Below are 17,406 nucleotides of genomic sequence, written 5' to 3'. Positions count from 1 at the left end.
AAATTGAATGTAGGAATAATATTAAAATAAGAGTTTTAATAATATCCGCATTAAACTCTGGTTCAAAGATTTTTTATGCATAAACTATGGTTATGATATAACTTTATCTTATTGGTATTTTTATTTCATAGAAGTAACCAAAATACTTGGGTTCATTTTTCTATCATCTCATTTCCAGCTCTTTACCCCTTATATAAGTATCTTTTCTCTCCCCGTCCGTCTCACTCCATCGATTTAAGCCCACTACGTGTCCTAGCGCAGCCCTAACTCCAACATTCGATTCTCCACCAAACTCCACCCACACACGCACTCTTTCGCTTTTCTCTTTCATTAAATCCCATTTCCAAAGTCCACCGTGTACACACTAGCATTCTATTTTCATCCAATACATCCTCTCCCTTCTGGTCACAATTGTGGTTTCTAAGTAAGGCCTTCCCACTCTGTAACGCTCGCTCCGCACTTGATTGGTTCTTTTTGACTCAGGAGTTTTCCCACTTCCCTCTCCGTCGCTTCTTCCCATTTCTCCTTCACGAGACAATCTCCTCAAGAGATTGATTTCTCCTGGGACCCAATTAAGGTCGTATTATGAAGTCCTTTCCTTCATTGGTGTGTGTGTGTGTGTGAGTGTGCAATTCCATCCGCCACGTTGAATGCAATAGCGCGACGGCGACCTCGTAAGCTGACGTATTGTAATTGGCCTTAAATCGTAACCCTCGACTTAAGTTTTCAGCATGTTGCGTTTCAAATGGTTTTTTTTAATCATGCGGTGATAGAAGAATGTTTCCCAAAACCAATACTAAACAGCGCATGCCTCGTAGCAGCATTATTCTTTTCAGCGCGGTATTCTAGAAGGATTTCCATGAAGTTTGCAATTACTTGTATACTGAATTGTAGTTGGAGAAGTCGTTTTGAATTTTATCTACAGAAGAGATAGTTTGGTAAGCCAATAATATCAACTTAATTAAAATCGCTCAAATATGTGATCAGGGCTGGCGAAAAGCCAACGACCATTTATTCAGGCAATATATAATATATATACTCTTTGAAAGGTTCGTTGGTTGATTCCATCAAGGCAATCGAGGATAAACTGATTCGATTTTTCATTGCTTCAAAAAGTTGCTTATATTTAATTCCTCAATGGTCACTCAAGAGGTTTTTCACAACTTTTACAAATTAGTGGAGTATATGTTGAAGTAATAAATACAGACGCTTTTGACAATCTTTCAGTAAAATCGTATCATAATGTGGGTCTTTCCATTTTCCCCAAAAATAAACCCTTCGATTTTTGAGTCGAACTCCGTGCGTCCAGTACTGGTTTCACGAGTGAATAAATGATATAAATTGATTTATTTTGGCAGCCACCTATCCGAACAATCAAGCAAACAAAGAGCCATATTAATCGCCGAAAATCAAGTAGTATATTTTAGATAGACATCGATACCATAGCGAACGCTAATACTATACTCAACGGGGGCGTACAATCAAATTATAAAGAATTTGTCTATTCAAATATATAAAAAGGACAGAATCCTTACAAGTAAAAATAGCTGAGACTATATGTAGATCTTTGTAGAATTCCAGGGGAACCTTGTTGGGTTAATGATCTCCAAAGTAGTACCTAATGTCTTCCCATGTTCTTTCGATAGCTTAATTGTATGGATTAATTTTTTTTCTGATTTCATCGCATTCGGACACAATTCGTGAGAAGATGGAATTTTGTGTAACATTATCACTATTTTAATCAATGATATAAAGAAGCATATTTTGCTCCTAATTGGAATCAACTGAATGCGCAGTGAATTTTTAAACTGCAAGTCAGTCGTAGTTGATGGTGTTACGTACGAGGATTGCAAAAAATACCAGAATTAACATTCAGTGAAAGTGGCCCGCATATGGAAATATACAATGTAAAATTGGTCATGATTGGTTAAAGGTTCATTCTATGAAAGGCAAATTTAGTCGACCATGTTCAGTAAGCTCATTCTTTCTTCACCCAACAGTCTGAGGTTCCGTGCCCGTCCCTGAGGAAGGGAACCACCCCTTCCCAGGCCATGCCACAATATAGCTCCATGAACATCCTTTAAGACCACTAGGGGAAGTCATGAAGGTTTCCACTCGGAGTGCGGTGGCTTCCGGGGTGACTTGGCGGCAGTTGATGACTCCTGACATCAGTCGTGATTGAGCACTGCCACTGGCATGCCCTCCATTTGACGCGTCGAGAGATCGAATTTTTATGTTATCCTGAGGAGACCCAGGTTTGTGACCATTCCATACTTATTGTTTCCTTTCTATTTGATTAGAGTTCTGTAATAAAATTATAGAATTTTATGAAATGAAGAAGTAGCAGTATGAATTCTAGAATAATAGAAATACCACTCCAAATTAACTCCTAATTTTTGGATTATGTCGGAGCACTGCAAAATATCAGTCAGATATAAATAATAAAAATTTCCACGCGGTGCCTGACAGACCTGGTATAGTAAATATTATGCATGACAAAGAACATTAAGTAGTTATAACTCAAATGAAAAATGTGTATAATTACGCAAACAATAATATTTTCACTATTTCATTGGCCTTGTATTTTGATATAACTGATGGGAGAAAACCGCAACGATTATAGTACCAAGATTTCCTGATACGCTTTGCTTATTTTCGTTAACTCAGTGCTCTCATTATTGACGACCTCATCAAGAAGCAACTGAACTTTTTTGTATTCTTTTATTCAAATAATACGCCTTGCAATACGATGTTCATATCTTGATTAGTGAATCTTAAAGTTAAAAAAACATATATTTTTAACAAGCAATTTCGAGGAAATTTCTTCATCCTCTCATGACCATTTATTAAAATAACCACTATTTACGAATACTGCGGCAATATCCATCGCCACCATCCATCCTGAGAGAAATAATATAAATATGTAAAGGCAGTTCTGAATTTTCAATGGTATGTTTAATCGTTTCACTCTCACAACACGTGAACTGTTCTATGATATTCTTCCGCCCTTGGAATTTTCTAATCCCGCCCAACGACACTTAAATAGTTGACTGTTTGTTACAGTTATAATTTCAAAACTGTAATTCTTTGCATCGACATACTTGTGTCAAAGTAATCACCTCGGGAACCTTTTTAATTCCAGGAAAATAGATCTCAATCTATGCCGGCGGAAAAATGATTACGTACACTGACGTTTAACATAGAACTACCTGTAATATGCGGCGAACACACATCTTATTTTAGTGAATTTTATAATATTTTCATAAATTATACAGTAAAAATACCTTTACCATTAATATAAAAATATACTGGAATAAAAATATATCTTCTAACATTGCAAATACTAACCCATAATGGTAATTAAAATGCATGTTTCTTGTTTTACAGTAATGAAATAACAATATTGATTAGAATGACTTCATTTTAATCATATACATAATATTTGTAACTTGAAAAAGAGACTTCATGCATACGGTTATTTTTCTCCCTAGCCGCCTTACCGGCTATAGCCACCTCCTGCTAAACCGTCGTGCTCTGCCCCACCATGGCGGACAAACTTCACGAGTACCAGGGAGTGATTGGGCGCCTCCACTCAATCAGAGATGACGCCAAAAGCAAGTATGCCGAATTCAAGGAAGGCGGAGGACTCCGGGGTGTAGCCGCACGGAAATCGGAGCCTTCAAAGGCGGATCCTGGTGACTTTTCCCACATATACAGGTAATTACTCCCCTAGGCACAAAACAAATATACACCTCGAGATTTTAAAAATGACAATTAACATATGGTTCTTAAAAATGGAGGATTAAAAACAGGTAGTAAAAATACTGAAGGAAAGAATCAATTTTGTAATTCCACAGACACGTTATTTAAAACAAGACCTAGGTTTCGATGTTGGATGTCACCATCAGGTAGTTCATATAGAAGACACCTTTGTACATATACACCTGATTATGTACCTTCAAATCGGGGGAAGGGTAGCGTCCCAAGCAAACCCCCATTTACAGCCAACGATTGACAGTAGGTTGTTCTTCCCTTTCCTTTCCCTCCCATTTGAAACTTCTCCACTCTCCCTTCCACTCTGGCCAACTTTATGGCTCGTATTTTTAGCTCTCTTTTGGCCTAGAAGAACGCGGACCATGTGCGAGAGAGTTCAATGATAATACTCTAAATCATGACAGCACAAAAGTTCTCAGTTTTGGGAAAGACCACTCATTATCAGGATAACTGATTTATAATTTGTTTGCCTTTCCTTGCGTCTTCCGAAGTTCATCATTGATTATTTTTAGCGTATTAATCGTGTGACAAACTGTTTTCCCGTGGTAGCATCATGAACTCATATCGGGTTCCTTTACGAAATGTTTGTATGCTATAAATATTTAATTCCACATCGTATACATTTCCTTTCGAAATTGATGATATACCTGTATGCGCTTCCCTTTTTAAAGAGGAGGGGCTATAAAAACTATTTGCTTTTGTTTCAACCATACCAATTACGTACTACCAGCGCATCATCATGTACGTGATGGAAGTAGCCAAATAAATTTCCTGTGAAAATATACTAATTTATTGACTCGGTGTTTCTGTAAAACATTAAGCCTAACAAATCCTCCAGGCCCGATTAATTACCCGCTCGTATATTTATGAATCTACCACACATACGGGGAACATGAGGACAAACTAACAAAAATGTAGGATTTATTAGAAGAGTACTGGGTAAATATGATGAAAAAGTCAAAGAGAAATGTTATCTTTCGCTGATTAGGCCTCATTCAGAATATGCTGCCAGAAAATGGAATCATCACGAGGTTGGATTGGTTGCCGAATTGGATCGCGTGCTGTGTAGAGGAGCTAGATTCGTAAAACGTTGTAATGATAAACTTAGTAGCGTATCCAAAATATTAGAGGAGCAAGACTGGGAATCACTCATGGAGAGAAGGTTAAATTGCAGATTAAATAAACCTCTTGCATAATTTCGAAGGACATCTCTTTAGCAGTGATGTTGAAAATGTATTATTCCCCCCATCGTACTACGGTAGGAGAGATATAAAATAGAGAGATATAGAAATTATAAATATTATATTATAAATAAAATTAGAGAGATTAAGTGTAGGACAGACAAATTTAAGATGTCAGTTTTTCCACGAACGATAAGGGATCAGATGATATTGCCGGACTGCGAAATGGGTCATATGAGGGTCAAAATTAGCCTGATGTGAATTCACCCCCGGCCACACTCCCTAGCGCTTAAAGGGAAATAAAATATCTAAAAAATAATATCGGTAATAGCTTGATGCTTTTCCTGTGGGCAGACTTCGACCTGTTGGAGCGTGAAACATTCAAATTTTGGTTATTTTACTAATACTGGGAATGTAAAAATTTAACAAAAGATGCTTGGATTGGGTCTGTCCTAAAATGCAACGATTTCCAACGGTCAGAGCAAGAGATACGCAATCATTTCTCTAGAGAGTATGAGCTAATATATACGGATTTACCTAGTAAAAGTGCTGTTCGGGCGTCCGGATATTTTAACCGTAAGATAACTAGTTGCAAAGCAAAGTGGTCCTCGAACAAAAGAGATTTTGTTGTACAGCTTTTCCTTAGCTGCTTCCTTTGCGTTGTTTATTCTGAGATACTAATTAAATTGGAGTTTTTGCTTTTGAAACAATGCAGGCGGAAGGAGAGGTCGGAGCTCATTCGCATTTCGGCGGCCGTTATGGGCATTGAGTTTTCGTATGCCGCCGAGACGGCCTTCGTCTCTCCGACTCTGCTCAAGATCGGCGTGGAGCACCGCCACATGACTCTCGTCTGGGGTCTCTCGCCCACCATCGGCTTCTTCCTCACGCCCGTCCTCGGCTCACTCTCCGACAGGTGCAGGCTCAACCTCGGACGCCGGAGGCCCTTCATCATCGTCCTCGCCGTCGGTGTCCTCCTCGGTGAGTACAGTCGCTCTCCACGAGTAAAAACCAATGCCGGTTAAAATGAAAAACAAATTGCGTCGCCGACCCGCTGCATAAATGTCAGAAAAATATCCGGCAATATATGCTCTAATCAGTCAATCAACCCATATTTGCAAAACAATGACTGGAGAAAACGTATCTTTCATTTTTTTGCCACCCCTGACTCCTTTAGTGGTCCGTGAGACCCTTGGGATCTCGATGAACCATCAAGGCTTTTCATGTGGTTTCCCAGAGGTCGAACACCAGAGTTGGCATAACTCCCATGCCCGAGTTGGGACTCCAACATAAGGTTGATAGACGGACGCATTGTCTACCGGACTAGTTCGACCATCTTGGTTATTGAAACCATAGTTTCGTAGTTTCTTTCTGGGGATAGGTAATCCGCCGATGAGGGATGAATTTCGGGGGCTTAATAAAAACGCTTACATATCACCGAAGGCTTCAAAAAAGCTTTTTCTCGATTTAAACTCCTTTCTTCCGGACAAGTTTCATTGTTTCAGCTCTTATTATATTCTGTCCTCCGTCATGTCACCCAGACAGCGAGATGTTTTTTTTTACATTCCCGCTAATGGTATAATGTTGAAGCGCTTAAACCATGACGACAAGAACAATTGTCTACCCTCCGAACTGCTTAGCTAATATTCTCCCTCCGATGACAGCCATAAGCATCCTACTTGTTATCAATATCTTATAACTCCATTACTTCTACTTGCTTCCAATTTCACTCCCTTAAGTCCATTTATCGAAAAATCGAACACTTCTCTATTTGTCTTCTTCTCTAGCCAGCTTATTTCCAATAATCTTCTCTGCACTTACTCGCAATCAGCGAAGGTAACAAATACCTTCCTTTCTCTGCAATACTTTATAGTATGATCTCTTATCGCAATAGAGTCGCGCGTTCCCTTTTTTCCTTCTCAGGTTAACGGTCTATTGGCAAGTTTACAGTAGCTTTCCCATCTTCCCACTTCTCCTGTGTCATTTTTGAATCTCCAATATGAAATTTTCCTCATGTCCTAAGCCCTAATATATCTCCATTTTAGTAGTCGTTTGTATATTGCCAAATTTTTCAGCTAGCTTTGTCATTTACAAAATTGAACTTGCGTTTATACTCGTCAAACTGACATTCTACTGTCTCACTCTTTTTTTTTCTAATAGGGTAATCTAACAGAAATCATATATTTACCTAAATACTCAATTAGCTCTCATAGGGTATTATGTATTCCAAAAGCTGTTTTTATATCTCACTATTATTCCTGGATCAAAGCTATGCCAATAACCAATGTGGAATTCCGACTTCTACTTTATTATTCTGGCTTAATACCTTAATATTCTTTCATCTATTCTCTCCAGCTTCCCTACTTCTTTTCCGGCTTGATTAATTCACTTCTTGTTCAAAGGCCGCTTATTATAGAATATTACACTAAGCATTTACCTAGAGTTTATCAGAGAGTCTAAATATGAGACTACTCACAGAGTAAGGGTGCTTAAAAGAGAACAGGCGTTCAATAATGCTGAGTGTAACAAGATTTTAGTGACTATCTGTGTCACAAGCAATGTGCATTAGAGGCTGTTCGGCACCGTCGACCATCTGATCCAGAAAAGTGATCGGTACTCCAAAGGTTTCATTTTAAGATTCGGCGAGGACAATTTTGCTGAAGCAACAACCGCAATAAATCTTTACTAAACTTGAAGCCTAAGTGAATTAATTGTGAGTGAACTGAGTTAATTTATCATCATCCGTACCCATTTTACTCTATGATGTTCCAATATCTTATGTTGATTTCATATGCTCTTGCCGTTGGAATATGGTGAACTAGTGTGATACTCTGTTCTCTCATATTGAAAGGTCTCATCCTCGTTCCAAATGGCGAGGACATGGGATACGCTATGGGCGACACCCGGCCCCCTCCGCCCTCCCCATTCAGGAACGGAACTAGCTCCGCAATCCCCCCTGGTGGCACGCCAGCGCCACCCCCGTCGCACCCGTGGGGTCTCTTCTTCACCATCCTGGGCACCGCGCTGCTTGACTTTGATGCCGACGCTTGCCAGAGCCCATCTAGAGCCTACCTCCTCGACGTGACGGTCCCTGGTGAGTTATGACAAACCCTATGTGGAGAATGCAAAGATTCTGGACCTCAAAACAAAATCACGTGCCTTTACGGCGAGCACGGTTTCGCTGAACCCTAATATTTATGTGTGCTTTAAAATAATAACCTTCGTTCTGTTTCCAGGAAGAACTGAAAATTTTTCTTTTCTTGATTAACTTCCTCGCTCAAGTGCTTAACATTTTCCGAGACGTTTGACCAAATATTTGAACAAATCCATTGAGACCATCTCCATGGCCAAGCTGAGTGACACGTCTCTCATGAGAAACTGTTCATTCTCGTTGGCTTACCTATCAAAAAGGCATCATACTGCACATCACAGCCAAACAGCACCAAACAATCCAAAAGAAGAGTCGTGAAATAAATGCATTTTACATGTAAAAATCACATCATCACACACCCCTCATGATCCCAGCCTGAATGGTCTTTCCTCCGAACTTATTCATATTACTAAGGCTGTTTCCGCTTATCTAAACGCCTTAATGTACTCAGGGGTTGTGACTCGCTAGATACTTGCCAAATTGCCATTTAAAACCACGAAACTTCATATATCATCGATCTCCATAATTGCCGATATAACTTTTATTCACCATCAAGTTGCCTTTTCTATAGTAAAACAACAAGAATAAAAACATTTTTATGAGGTTAGATTCATGTACTAATTATACTCGTACCTCAACACAATGTGGTTGTCGTTCCTTTCATCTCATAATTTAAACTCTAATTGTCTGCATTGAGTTCTTATTTTATACAGTGATTCTCTGAGCCTGAATGAAATTGAATGAATTGACTCAATGTTATTGCTTTTGTATCAATTCCTCTGGCTGTTTTTTTCTGGAGACCATCCAATGCCCCTTTTCTATTTCCTTCCAAACTGCTCTCTCTCTCTCCGCAGCGATCCGTTTGTTTTGTTATCCTAACGGAAAATCACTTCTCGCCGTTTTCCTGCCGTCTCGACCCGAACGGTCTCTGCTGATCCTTACCTCCATCTCTATTTGATTACCCAAACCATTCCATCTCCCTAACGCAAGCCCTCCCCCACTTCCTTGAATCCCCTTAAACTGCTTCCGCCGTGACAGAATAAAACACAGGGTTCAATTTATGGCTTCAATCTCGCACCAATGAACTCCTTTAGCTGTTGCGTATATATCCCCTTCGCTGCCAAGTCATCCCTCTTTCCTTCTTCCACACACCTCCTCTCCGAGCCCGAACTTCTTCCATCCAGACCGTTACTCCTTGGCAATATTCCGCGACGACTCTTATTAGACGTCCCAACAAGTTTCTCGTTTCTCTCGATAGTTACTTCCCATCCTTTTGGGCAGTACTGATGTACCCAGAACCTTGACTCGTTCTCACATTTTTAGTGAACTCTTCCTTTCGACGAAGCCTCCACATGACAAATATACAGATATCATCAACAGTATTTCAATACAAGAATTAATTTACTGCAGCTACTACATTATATTCTAATTAAAATGCAAGACAAGGCATAATGTGGTGGTTTCCCGTTGCCTTCCACATCGCAGTACTGCGGCGTGATCCTCACTCTCGTCCGCAGCTGTGGCAGCTGATACCGGGCCAACCCACTCGGTCTGCACCACCTGTACCTAATGGTGAAACTGCTGCCTTTCACTATGGGTTCAGGGTAGCTTTATTAGGAGTCTATTTTTTTCGTTATCTCATTCTGAAAAAATGTATACTATCTATCTATGCATATATATATATATATATATTCTGGCCGGAAGACTTAGTGAGATCAGTTTTAGTTCCTATTCCGAAAAAGGTAAAGGCTACATCATGCGAGGACTACAGGACGATAAGTTTGATATCCCACGCAGCTAAAGTCGTTCTCAGGATCATAAATACAAGGATAGATAGTAGGGCAAATGAGTACTTAGGGGATGATCAGTTTGGGTTTAGGAAGGGGAGAGGTACGCATGATGCCATTGCTGTAATGAGATTATTAATCGAGAGGAATATAGAACACAACCAGGAGGTATTTGCCTGTTTTGTAGATTTCGAAAAAGCGTTTGATAGAGTGAATTGTCAATAACTAATATATTGCAAAAAATAGGAATAGATTGGAGGGAAAGGAGGCTAATCCGCAACCTGTATATGTCTCAGACTGCTCAGGTGCGAGTGGGGAACGGGGAGTCCGGATGGGCAGTGTTAGGAAGAGGTGTAAGGCAGGGTTGCGCATTATCACCTTTGCTGTTCAATCTGTGTGAAGAGGAAATGATTAAAGAGGCATGGGAAGAACTGGATGTAGGAATGAAAGTGGGCGGGGAATTCGTAAAATCAGTTAGGTTTGCTGATGACCAAGCTTTAGTTTGTCAGTCAGCCAAGGGGTTGCAAGTATTACTGAGTGAATTGGAAATTCAGTGCGATAGGTATGTGGTGAGAATCAATATAAATAAAACAAAGGTTATGCGATTTTCTAGAAAGAAAAAGGCTAAGTTAAACATTAAAATAGGAGGGCAAAAACTAGAGCAGGTAGAACAGTTTACGTATCTCGGTAGTGTTTTGGACCAACACGGTCAAAGCAGTAGGGACGTAAGGAGAAGAATTGCGCTAGGCAAAGAGGCTTTCACAAGGAGGAGGTAGTTAATGACAGGGACGTTGAGTAAGGATGTTAAGAAAAGACTCGTAAAAACTTTGATATGGAGCGTAGTTATGTACGGCGCGGAAACGTGGTCATTGAAGCAGGAGGATAGAGGTAGTCTAGATGCTTTTGGAATGTGGGTTTGGAGAAGAATGGAGAGGGTGAAATGAACAGAAAAGAAAACAAATGAGGAAGCACTTAGTATGGTGGGCGAAGAAAGGAGTTTGTTCGGAGATATACTATGGAGGCAGGAAAATTGGATGAAGGGGGTATTGACCGGCAAGGGGATGTTGAAGACTGTAATAGAAGGGAGAATGTTAGGCAAACGACTAAAGGGAAGGAACAGGATAGGGATGTTGGACGGGATGAAGGGAGGAAGAAAGTACTCAGAGATGTAGAGGGACTTAATGTAGAGTAGTGTGTTTTGTTAGGAGTCACAAAATGTTTATTTAGTAGCTGTGTCCATCCAAAATCCCACCTTAACCGATAGATTACCTAATAATAATAATAATTGTATAATATATATCGATGATATAGAAACACTCACACGAGCAGTATAATATTTGGACAGCACAATGGAACACAAATAAAATAGATAACACTTAAAAGGACACTCACATTGTAGATTGTTTGAGCTTTCGGCCTTCTCCGAGGCCTTCTTGAAGTAAGACTGACACAAGTCAGTCTTACTTGAAAAAAATAGGAGACCTTACTTTTCGAATCGCCCTCGTGTGTGTGTGTATATATGTATGTATGTATGTATGTATATATATATATATATATATATATATATATATATATATATATATATATATATATATGTGTGTGTGTGTGTGTGTGTGTATATATATATTTATATGTATATATATATATATATATATATATATATATATATATATATATATATATATTGTGACGTTGTGCTTGGCGCAGCGTCACTTGCCCAGTTCGAATACGCGCGCCCCTCTCGCGAGCCGTAGAACGGCGGGGCGCTATCTGTGGGCGCCGACAATGTATGTAAGAAAAAAAGAAGAGCGGAGCGCGCCGCGCGCGGAGAGTGCCGGCCAACACGTGGTAAGGAGAGTTCGTTGTGAGACGTCCGAGAGAGAAGGTCGTGTGCTATCATCGTCGAGTCACCGACAGCCTGCGAACACCGGTGGTGCGCGTGCCAGCAACCGACCTCGCCGTGTGGGCCCCCCGCAGGCCCCGACCGGAACATCGTGGCCCAGCAGGCGTCGGCACCGCGCGTCATGTTTGCTTGGGAGCGCCCACACCTTTTCTTGTGATAATAAATAGTTCTTATGAAGTTTACTCGTCGGAGTCCATTTTTATGCGCCTCCTTGCGTCCCTCGTGATTTCAGCTGAAGAGCCGCTGCCCACCCCGGGGCACATAAAAGGTGAGCGAGCCCTCCCCTGGGACGAGGAGTGTGATGGGCCAGGTGACAGCCAGCGGCGTGACTCTGCGGCTAGCCATGCGGCTAGCCTGGCGCCCTCAAAACAAGTAGAGTCGCGGCCTCCCTTGTCTCGCGGTATCGGGGAAAATATATCTATAAATTAAATACCGCGTCACAAATGGCGCCCAACGTGGGGCAGCCTTTCTTTTGTTGTGCGAGAAAAGTGACAATTATATTTCGAGAGTGCGCATGAGGCGCGAGTGTAAAATGGCGTCGCGAGTGTAAAATGGCAAAATGGCGTCGCGTCGGCCGTGACGAGGCAAAAATGGTGTGAAGGAGAGCGAGCAGAGTGATATCGGCATGGTGTGCATAGCGTGTGTGTGAGCGGGAACGATGCGTGATTAACATCGCGCGAGCGCTAGTTATTACGTACAGCTCCTTCGCGAGCGGTACAAAATTTTTCTAATTGATTTATAAATTAGTCCTTTTTTTTGGTATACATTTTCATGAAATTAAGAAATTTAAAATTCTTTGTGAGGGAAGCAGTAAATAAAAGAGATTATAAGTTATACTCAATCTTTTGTACTTGAATGTGGTTTGTGCGGTTGCTTTGAGTGGTGGTTTGGCGTTGAGGGTGGGATGAAAGCTGTGAACATTCCCGAGGCGACTTGTTTCCAGTTAAGTTGCGGAGGGACGATCGGTTTCTAAGATTAACTACTATTATTGGCGTGAGGGAAGCTCCGTGCGTGGCCACGTATCCCCAGAGTGGCAGAGGATCCTTTGAAAAGAGGAAGTGGAGTTTGTAATTTTTGAATTTTGAGGTTAGGTTATGCTTTTAATATAGAATTCTGATTTATTCTACCCTATTTGTTATAATAACTGTAGAATAGGGAGATAGCTTTAGATTAGGATTAAATATTTGCAGTAAGCGTATTTTAGGTTAGGTGGGGCAAATCCTTTAATTATTCAATAGGTTAAGAATTTTTTTTCCTAATTTACAATGGAGGGTGACACTGGATTTTTGGCGAGATATCAGAGAGATATGAGGGCACTGCTACGGCATTCAGCGGTAAAGGCAGAATTAGAAATAATTAAGCAAATGAGTGAAGAAGAGGTGGAAAATGAGTTTTCAAGTAAAGGACACTCCTTGGTAGGGCCACTCTTAGTACGCAAAGAGCGATTATTGCGGGCTAAGCTTCTTTTGGCACAACCACGGTTAGGGACACCATGGTCAAAAGAATTGGACGAGGATGTGCAGCCTGACGATGTAACCCTCTCAGGAGCTCTACACGCCTTAAACTGGGACGAAGACCTAGAGGCAGGGCGGAAAACGAAAGGAGCATGCAGTAAGGGGCATAAAAAGAAGCACATCGAGACGGAGAAAGTTGCCGCAAGCGACGGAGAAATTAATGAGGAACTGAACCCCATTCGGACCATTGCAGCAAACGCAGCGGGAGGCCCTCAGCCCAAACTGCCGCTGATGGCCTCATATGATTTTCCGCCGCTGGGGGAAAGGAAAGAAGCGTCAGATTTGACCAGAGAAAAGGAAAAACTGCGCATTCTGCCTTCGGAAGCGAAATCAAATCAGAAAGACATACCAGTACAGAGCGACCGCAACTCTGAGGAAATAAAGGAGTTGCAGAGTCAATTGCAACAGCAGAACGAGATGATCAACAACCTAACGGATGGACTTAGCCGAATTTTACAAAAATTGGGCAGTGAGAAGAACGATAAGGAAGTGAACTTGAGAAAGGGTTCCAGGAAAAAGTATCGGAGGGAAATAACATCCACTTCGTCATCTTCTTCAGAGTCGGAGGTAACGAGCGGGTCGTTATCCACTGACAGCAGTGATGACTAGGACAATACATCAGGGAACGATGGACATAGACAGAGCACCAGCTCTGAGTTAGGAAGGGCCAGTGCTCCGAGAACATTGGCATTTAAATCCAAAAGACATCGTACGAGCTCGTCACGCTCAGCTGAGATCTCGCAAAGATGCATAAAGGCGTTCCAGAGTTGGAAGCTTGAATTTCGAGGAGACGGCAATTCAAAGGCAAGAGAGTACCTCCAGAAGTTGGGAAACATCAGAGCCAGCACTAATGCCTCGGATAGCGATATCTTGAAGGTTTTGCCGTTTACTCTTCGAGATACCGCTTACAACTGGTATGCGGCCACGGAGGAGTACATCAGAGACTGGAATGACTTTGAACGACGATTTAAACAGAGATTCGTCGAAGAGTGGGACGAAGAGCAAGTGATGAGGGAAATTACCAATAGAACCCAAGGGAGGAAGGAGAAGATAGCAGAATTTATAGGCAACTTACAACATCTTTCTAAATATCTGAAGAAACCGTTGTCAGAGAGGAAACTGCTCAAGGTCGCATTGAGCAATCTACTTCCAGAATATCGAAATGAGATAAAGGATCGACGCCTTAAGACGTTGGATGAACTGATGGATTGTGGTCAGAAGTATGAAAGAAGAATGGCAATCAATGCTCGTTATCATGATCCTATGCCAGCTAGCGAGTCGCTAATCACGACTGGCGCTTATGTGAGGAAAGGAGAAGAGCAAGGATCAAGAAAACTAGCGAAAGTAGGGGCCCTGGGGAGCAATGTGGAGGAAATGAATAAGAAGACCAGCATTGTTAACGAACTTCAACCCAATGAGGTCAAGAAAAAGTCCATCACGGACGGAGGAGGGAGAATACCGCCCACCATGGGGAAAAATGGCGAGCCGTCCTCTCCGAGAGAGGTCACGCCCAGCTCCTCTGGGGCAGGTTACAATGGCCGATGGGACAACCGGGGCATAACGAGACCTACGTTGTCTAGGCCTTCACAGGCGAGAGACCGGGGACCGAGCTTTGACGGAGCTTGTTATTCCTGCGGAGAGTCGGGACATAGGGCAAATGCGTGCCCGAGAATCCAGTGTTTCAGCTGTGGCGCAAGAGGGCATATCAGTGTCAATTGCCCCAGTCGACAGGGTAGGACACAAGAAAAGTGCCAACTTTGCGGCAAGGTCGGCTTATTGGCAATTAATTGCCCTAATTGCAAACACCTGTTTACTCGGCAGGAAAACGGACAAGCGGGGAGTCGCCTAGCCCAAGCGGCTTCCCCGCAAACCAATCCGTCGAACACAAACCGGCTGAATTAGATTTAGATAATCATAGGAATAAGTCGATTAGGTTAGGAAATGGTGATTCGATTTTGGAAAAGCCGAGTTGGACAGCCGAATTCTGCGAACCAAATTCGATCAAGGAGGATGTTAATAGTGGAATAAAGGATTGTATTGAGAAAGGAAGGGAGATAAACTCAGATGGGCCAGATGAAACATCTGTTCCTGGGTCGAGTTGGACAGCCAACATCCACCACCCATCTGAGGCGTTGGCAAAGATCAAGGATGAAGAAATCTACAGATCGAGATGGACAGCCAACCTCTATCGATCGGGCCAATGCAATGGAGCTATCAGGAAAAGCTCTCCAGCTGAGCAGTCGAGACGGACGGCCGACCTCCACTGCAAAGCTGATATTTGCTGTCCAGCCGTTGATTTCGCCGAGCCGAGCGGGTCAGGCCGTCTCCGCCCATCAAATCAACCGCATATGGGGCAGAAGGCGCATTGGTCGACGGAGTCAGCTCCACTCTGCCAATCCGTTAGGTCGGAAGAAAGCGAAAGGGTCAAGTCTTTGGTAGGATCGAACAGGCCAGCCTGTCTCCAGCCACCAAAGCAAGCAGAGAGTGAGAGAATGAGTGAGAGGCCTCAGAGCATCTCGTCGGTGCCACAAAGCCCGCCGAGACATGAGTGGAATGTAGATTCTGCCCAGTCGCTTCACGCGGGCCAGAAATCAGAACAGGAGAGCGATTATAAATTACCTCAAGTACTGTTCACTCTGGATCGGTGGTGTTCCGACAAAGGGACTTCGACCGGATCCGGAAAAGATAGCTCCAGTCGTGAATTATCCAGCACCATCTAACCTCAAACAACTAAGACGATTTCTTGGTATGATTGGATGGTACGCTCGGTTCATAAAGGACGATTCGGAAATCAAGCTTCCACTGGTCAAGTTATTGCACAAAGGTCAAGAGTGGGAATGGACAGAGGAACAGCAGAGAGCGTTTGAGACATACAAAAGGGCCATTACAGAAGCCCCGGTCTTGGCAAGGCCGGACTTCTCTAAACCCTTCATTGTACAAACTGATGCGAGTAGTGAAGCAATTGGAGGTGTTCTTTCTCAAGTGAATGAGGACGGAGAACATCCAATCGTTTATGTCAGCCGAGTTCTCACATCAGCTGAGAAAAACTATACGACGACAGAGAGAGAGTTATTAGCTATTCTATGGGCCATAAAAAAACTAAGGCCTTATTTAGAGGGCTACAAGTTCCTCGTGATCACAGACCACTCCGCACTCCAATACCTGCGAAATCTCAAGGAACCTACGGGTAGGCTCGCGAGATGGGCGCTGGAGTTGCAGCAGTGGGACTTCGAGGTGGTGCATCGTCGAGGTAAAATTCATGATTTGCCTGATGCACTATCTCGTATGTACGAGCAACTTTCTGGCGAAGAGAAGATCGCTGAAATTACGGAAGTAAAGGATGAGGACTACCAACGCAGAGTTGAGGAAGTCAGCAAATATCCGGAGAGGTATAAAAATTGGAAGGTCGAAGCGGGCCACTTGTATCGTTACAAGTACGATGAGCTGCTCGATCCAATCGCTGATTGTGAAGAGGGCTGGAAACTCGTGCTTCCAAAAAAATGTCGAGAGCGGGTCATAAGGGATGCCCATTGTGGACCTTCATCGGGCCACCTCGGAGTGGAAAAGACTTTCGATCGAGTCGTACGAGATTACTATTGGAGAGGGGCCTATCACGACATTCACAACTTTGTGAGGCAATGTCAGGACTGTCAACAGTTCAAAACGTCGCAGCAAGCGCCTCAGGGACTATTGGGTAAAAGAACGGTAGAGAGACCATGGAGCGTCGTAGCAGCAGATCTCATGGAGTTTCCGCTTAGCAAAGCCAAGAACAAGTACTTAATAATCTTTCAGGACTTATTTTCAAGATGGGTGGAGCTAAAGGCGGTCAGAGCTGCTACAGGGGCCAACGTGGTTAAAGCACTTGAGGAGCTTGTCCTATTTCGCTGGGGAACGCCGGAGTATCTCGTGACAGATAATGGAAGAGTTTGATAACAAATGCGTAAGAGAAGCATTGGCAGAGTATGGAATAACGCATACAACAACGCCTCCATACCATGCTCAGGCAAACCCTGTGGAAAGATCCAATCGAACGCTGAAGACGGCCATCGCGATGTTTGTAGAAAAAGACCATAGAGACTGGGATCAGCATTTACACGAA

At 42.5% G+C, this 17,406-nt stretch overlaps 1 protein-coding gene across 2 annotated transcripts in view; it reads left to right on the top strand.

Moving 5' to 3' along the window:
* lovit (loss of visual transmission) overlaps positions 1-17,406 on the top strand; it is a 52,763-nt gene that overhangs the window by 15,003 nt on the left and 20,354 nt on the right. For both annotated transcript variants that reach the window (XM_071588791.1, XM_071588792.1), the window contains 4 exons: positions 2,001-2,255; positions 3,492-3,717; positions 5,671-5,933; positions 7,804-8,046. In XM_071588791.1, the coding sequence (XP_071444892.1) occupies positions 3,545-3,717; positions 5,671-5,933; positions 7,804-8,046 (679 nt within the window). In that variant the 5' untranslated portion in view covers positions 2,001-2,255; positions 3,492-3,544. The remainder of the gene's footprint in view (positions 1-2,000; positions 2,256-3,491; positions 3,718-5,670; positions 5,934-7,803; positions 8,047-17,406) is intronic.

This window comes from Hetaerina americana, unplaced genomic scaffold (genome assembly GCF_022747635.1).
Source record: "Hetaerina americana unplaced genomic scaffold, ioHetAmer1.1.p SCAF_3, whole genome shotgun sequence".
NCBI lineage: Eukaryota > Metazoa > Arthropoda > Insecta > Odonata > Calopterygidae > Hetaerina > Hetaerina americana.
Note: the sequence above shows the minus strand (reverse complement) of the source record. Positions and strands in the feature narration are given on the sequence as shown.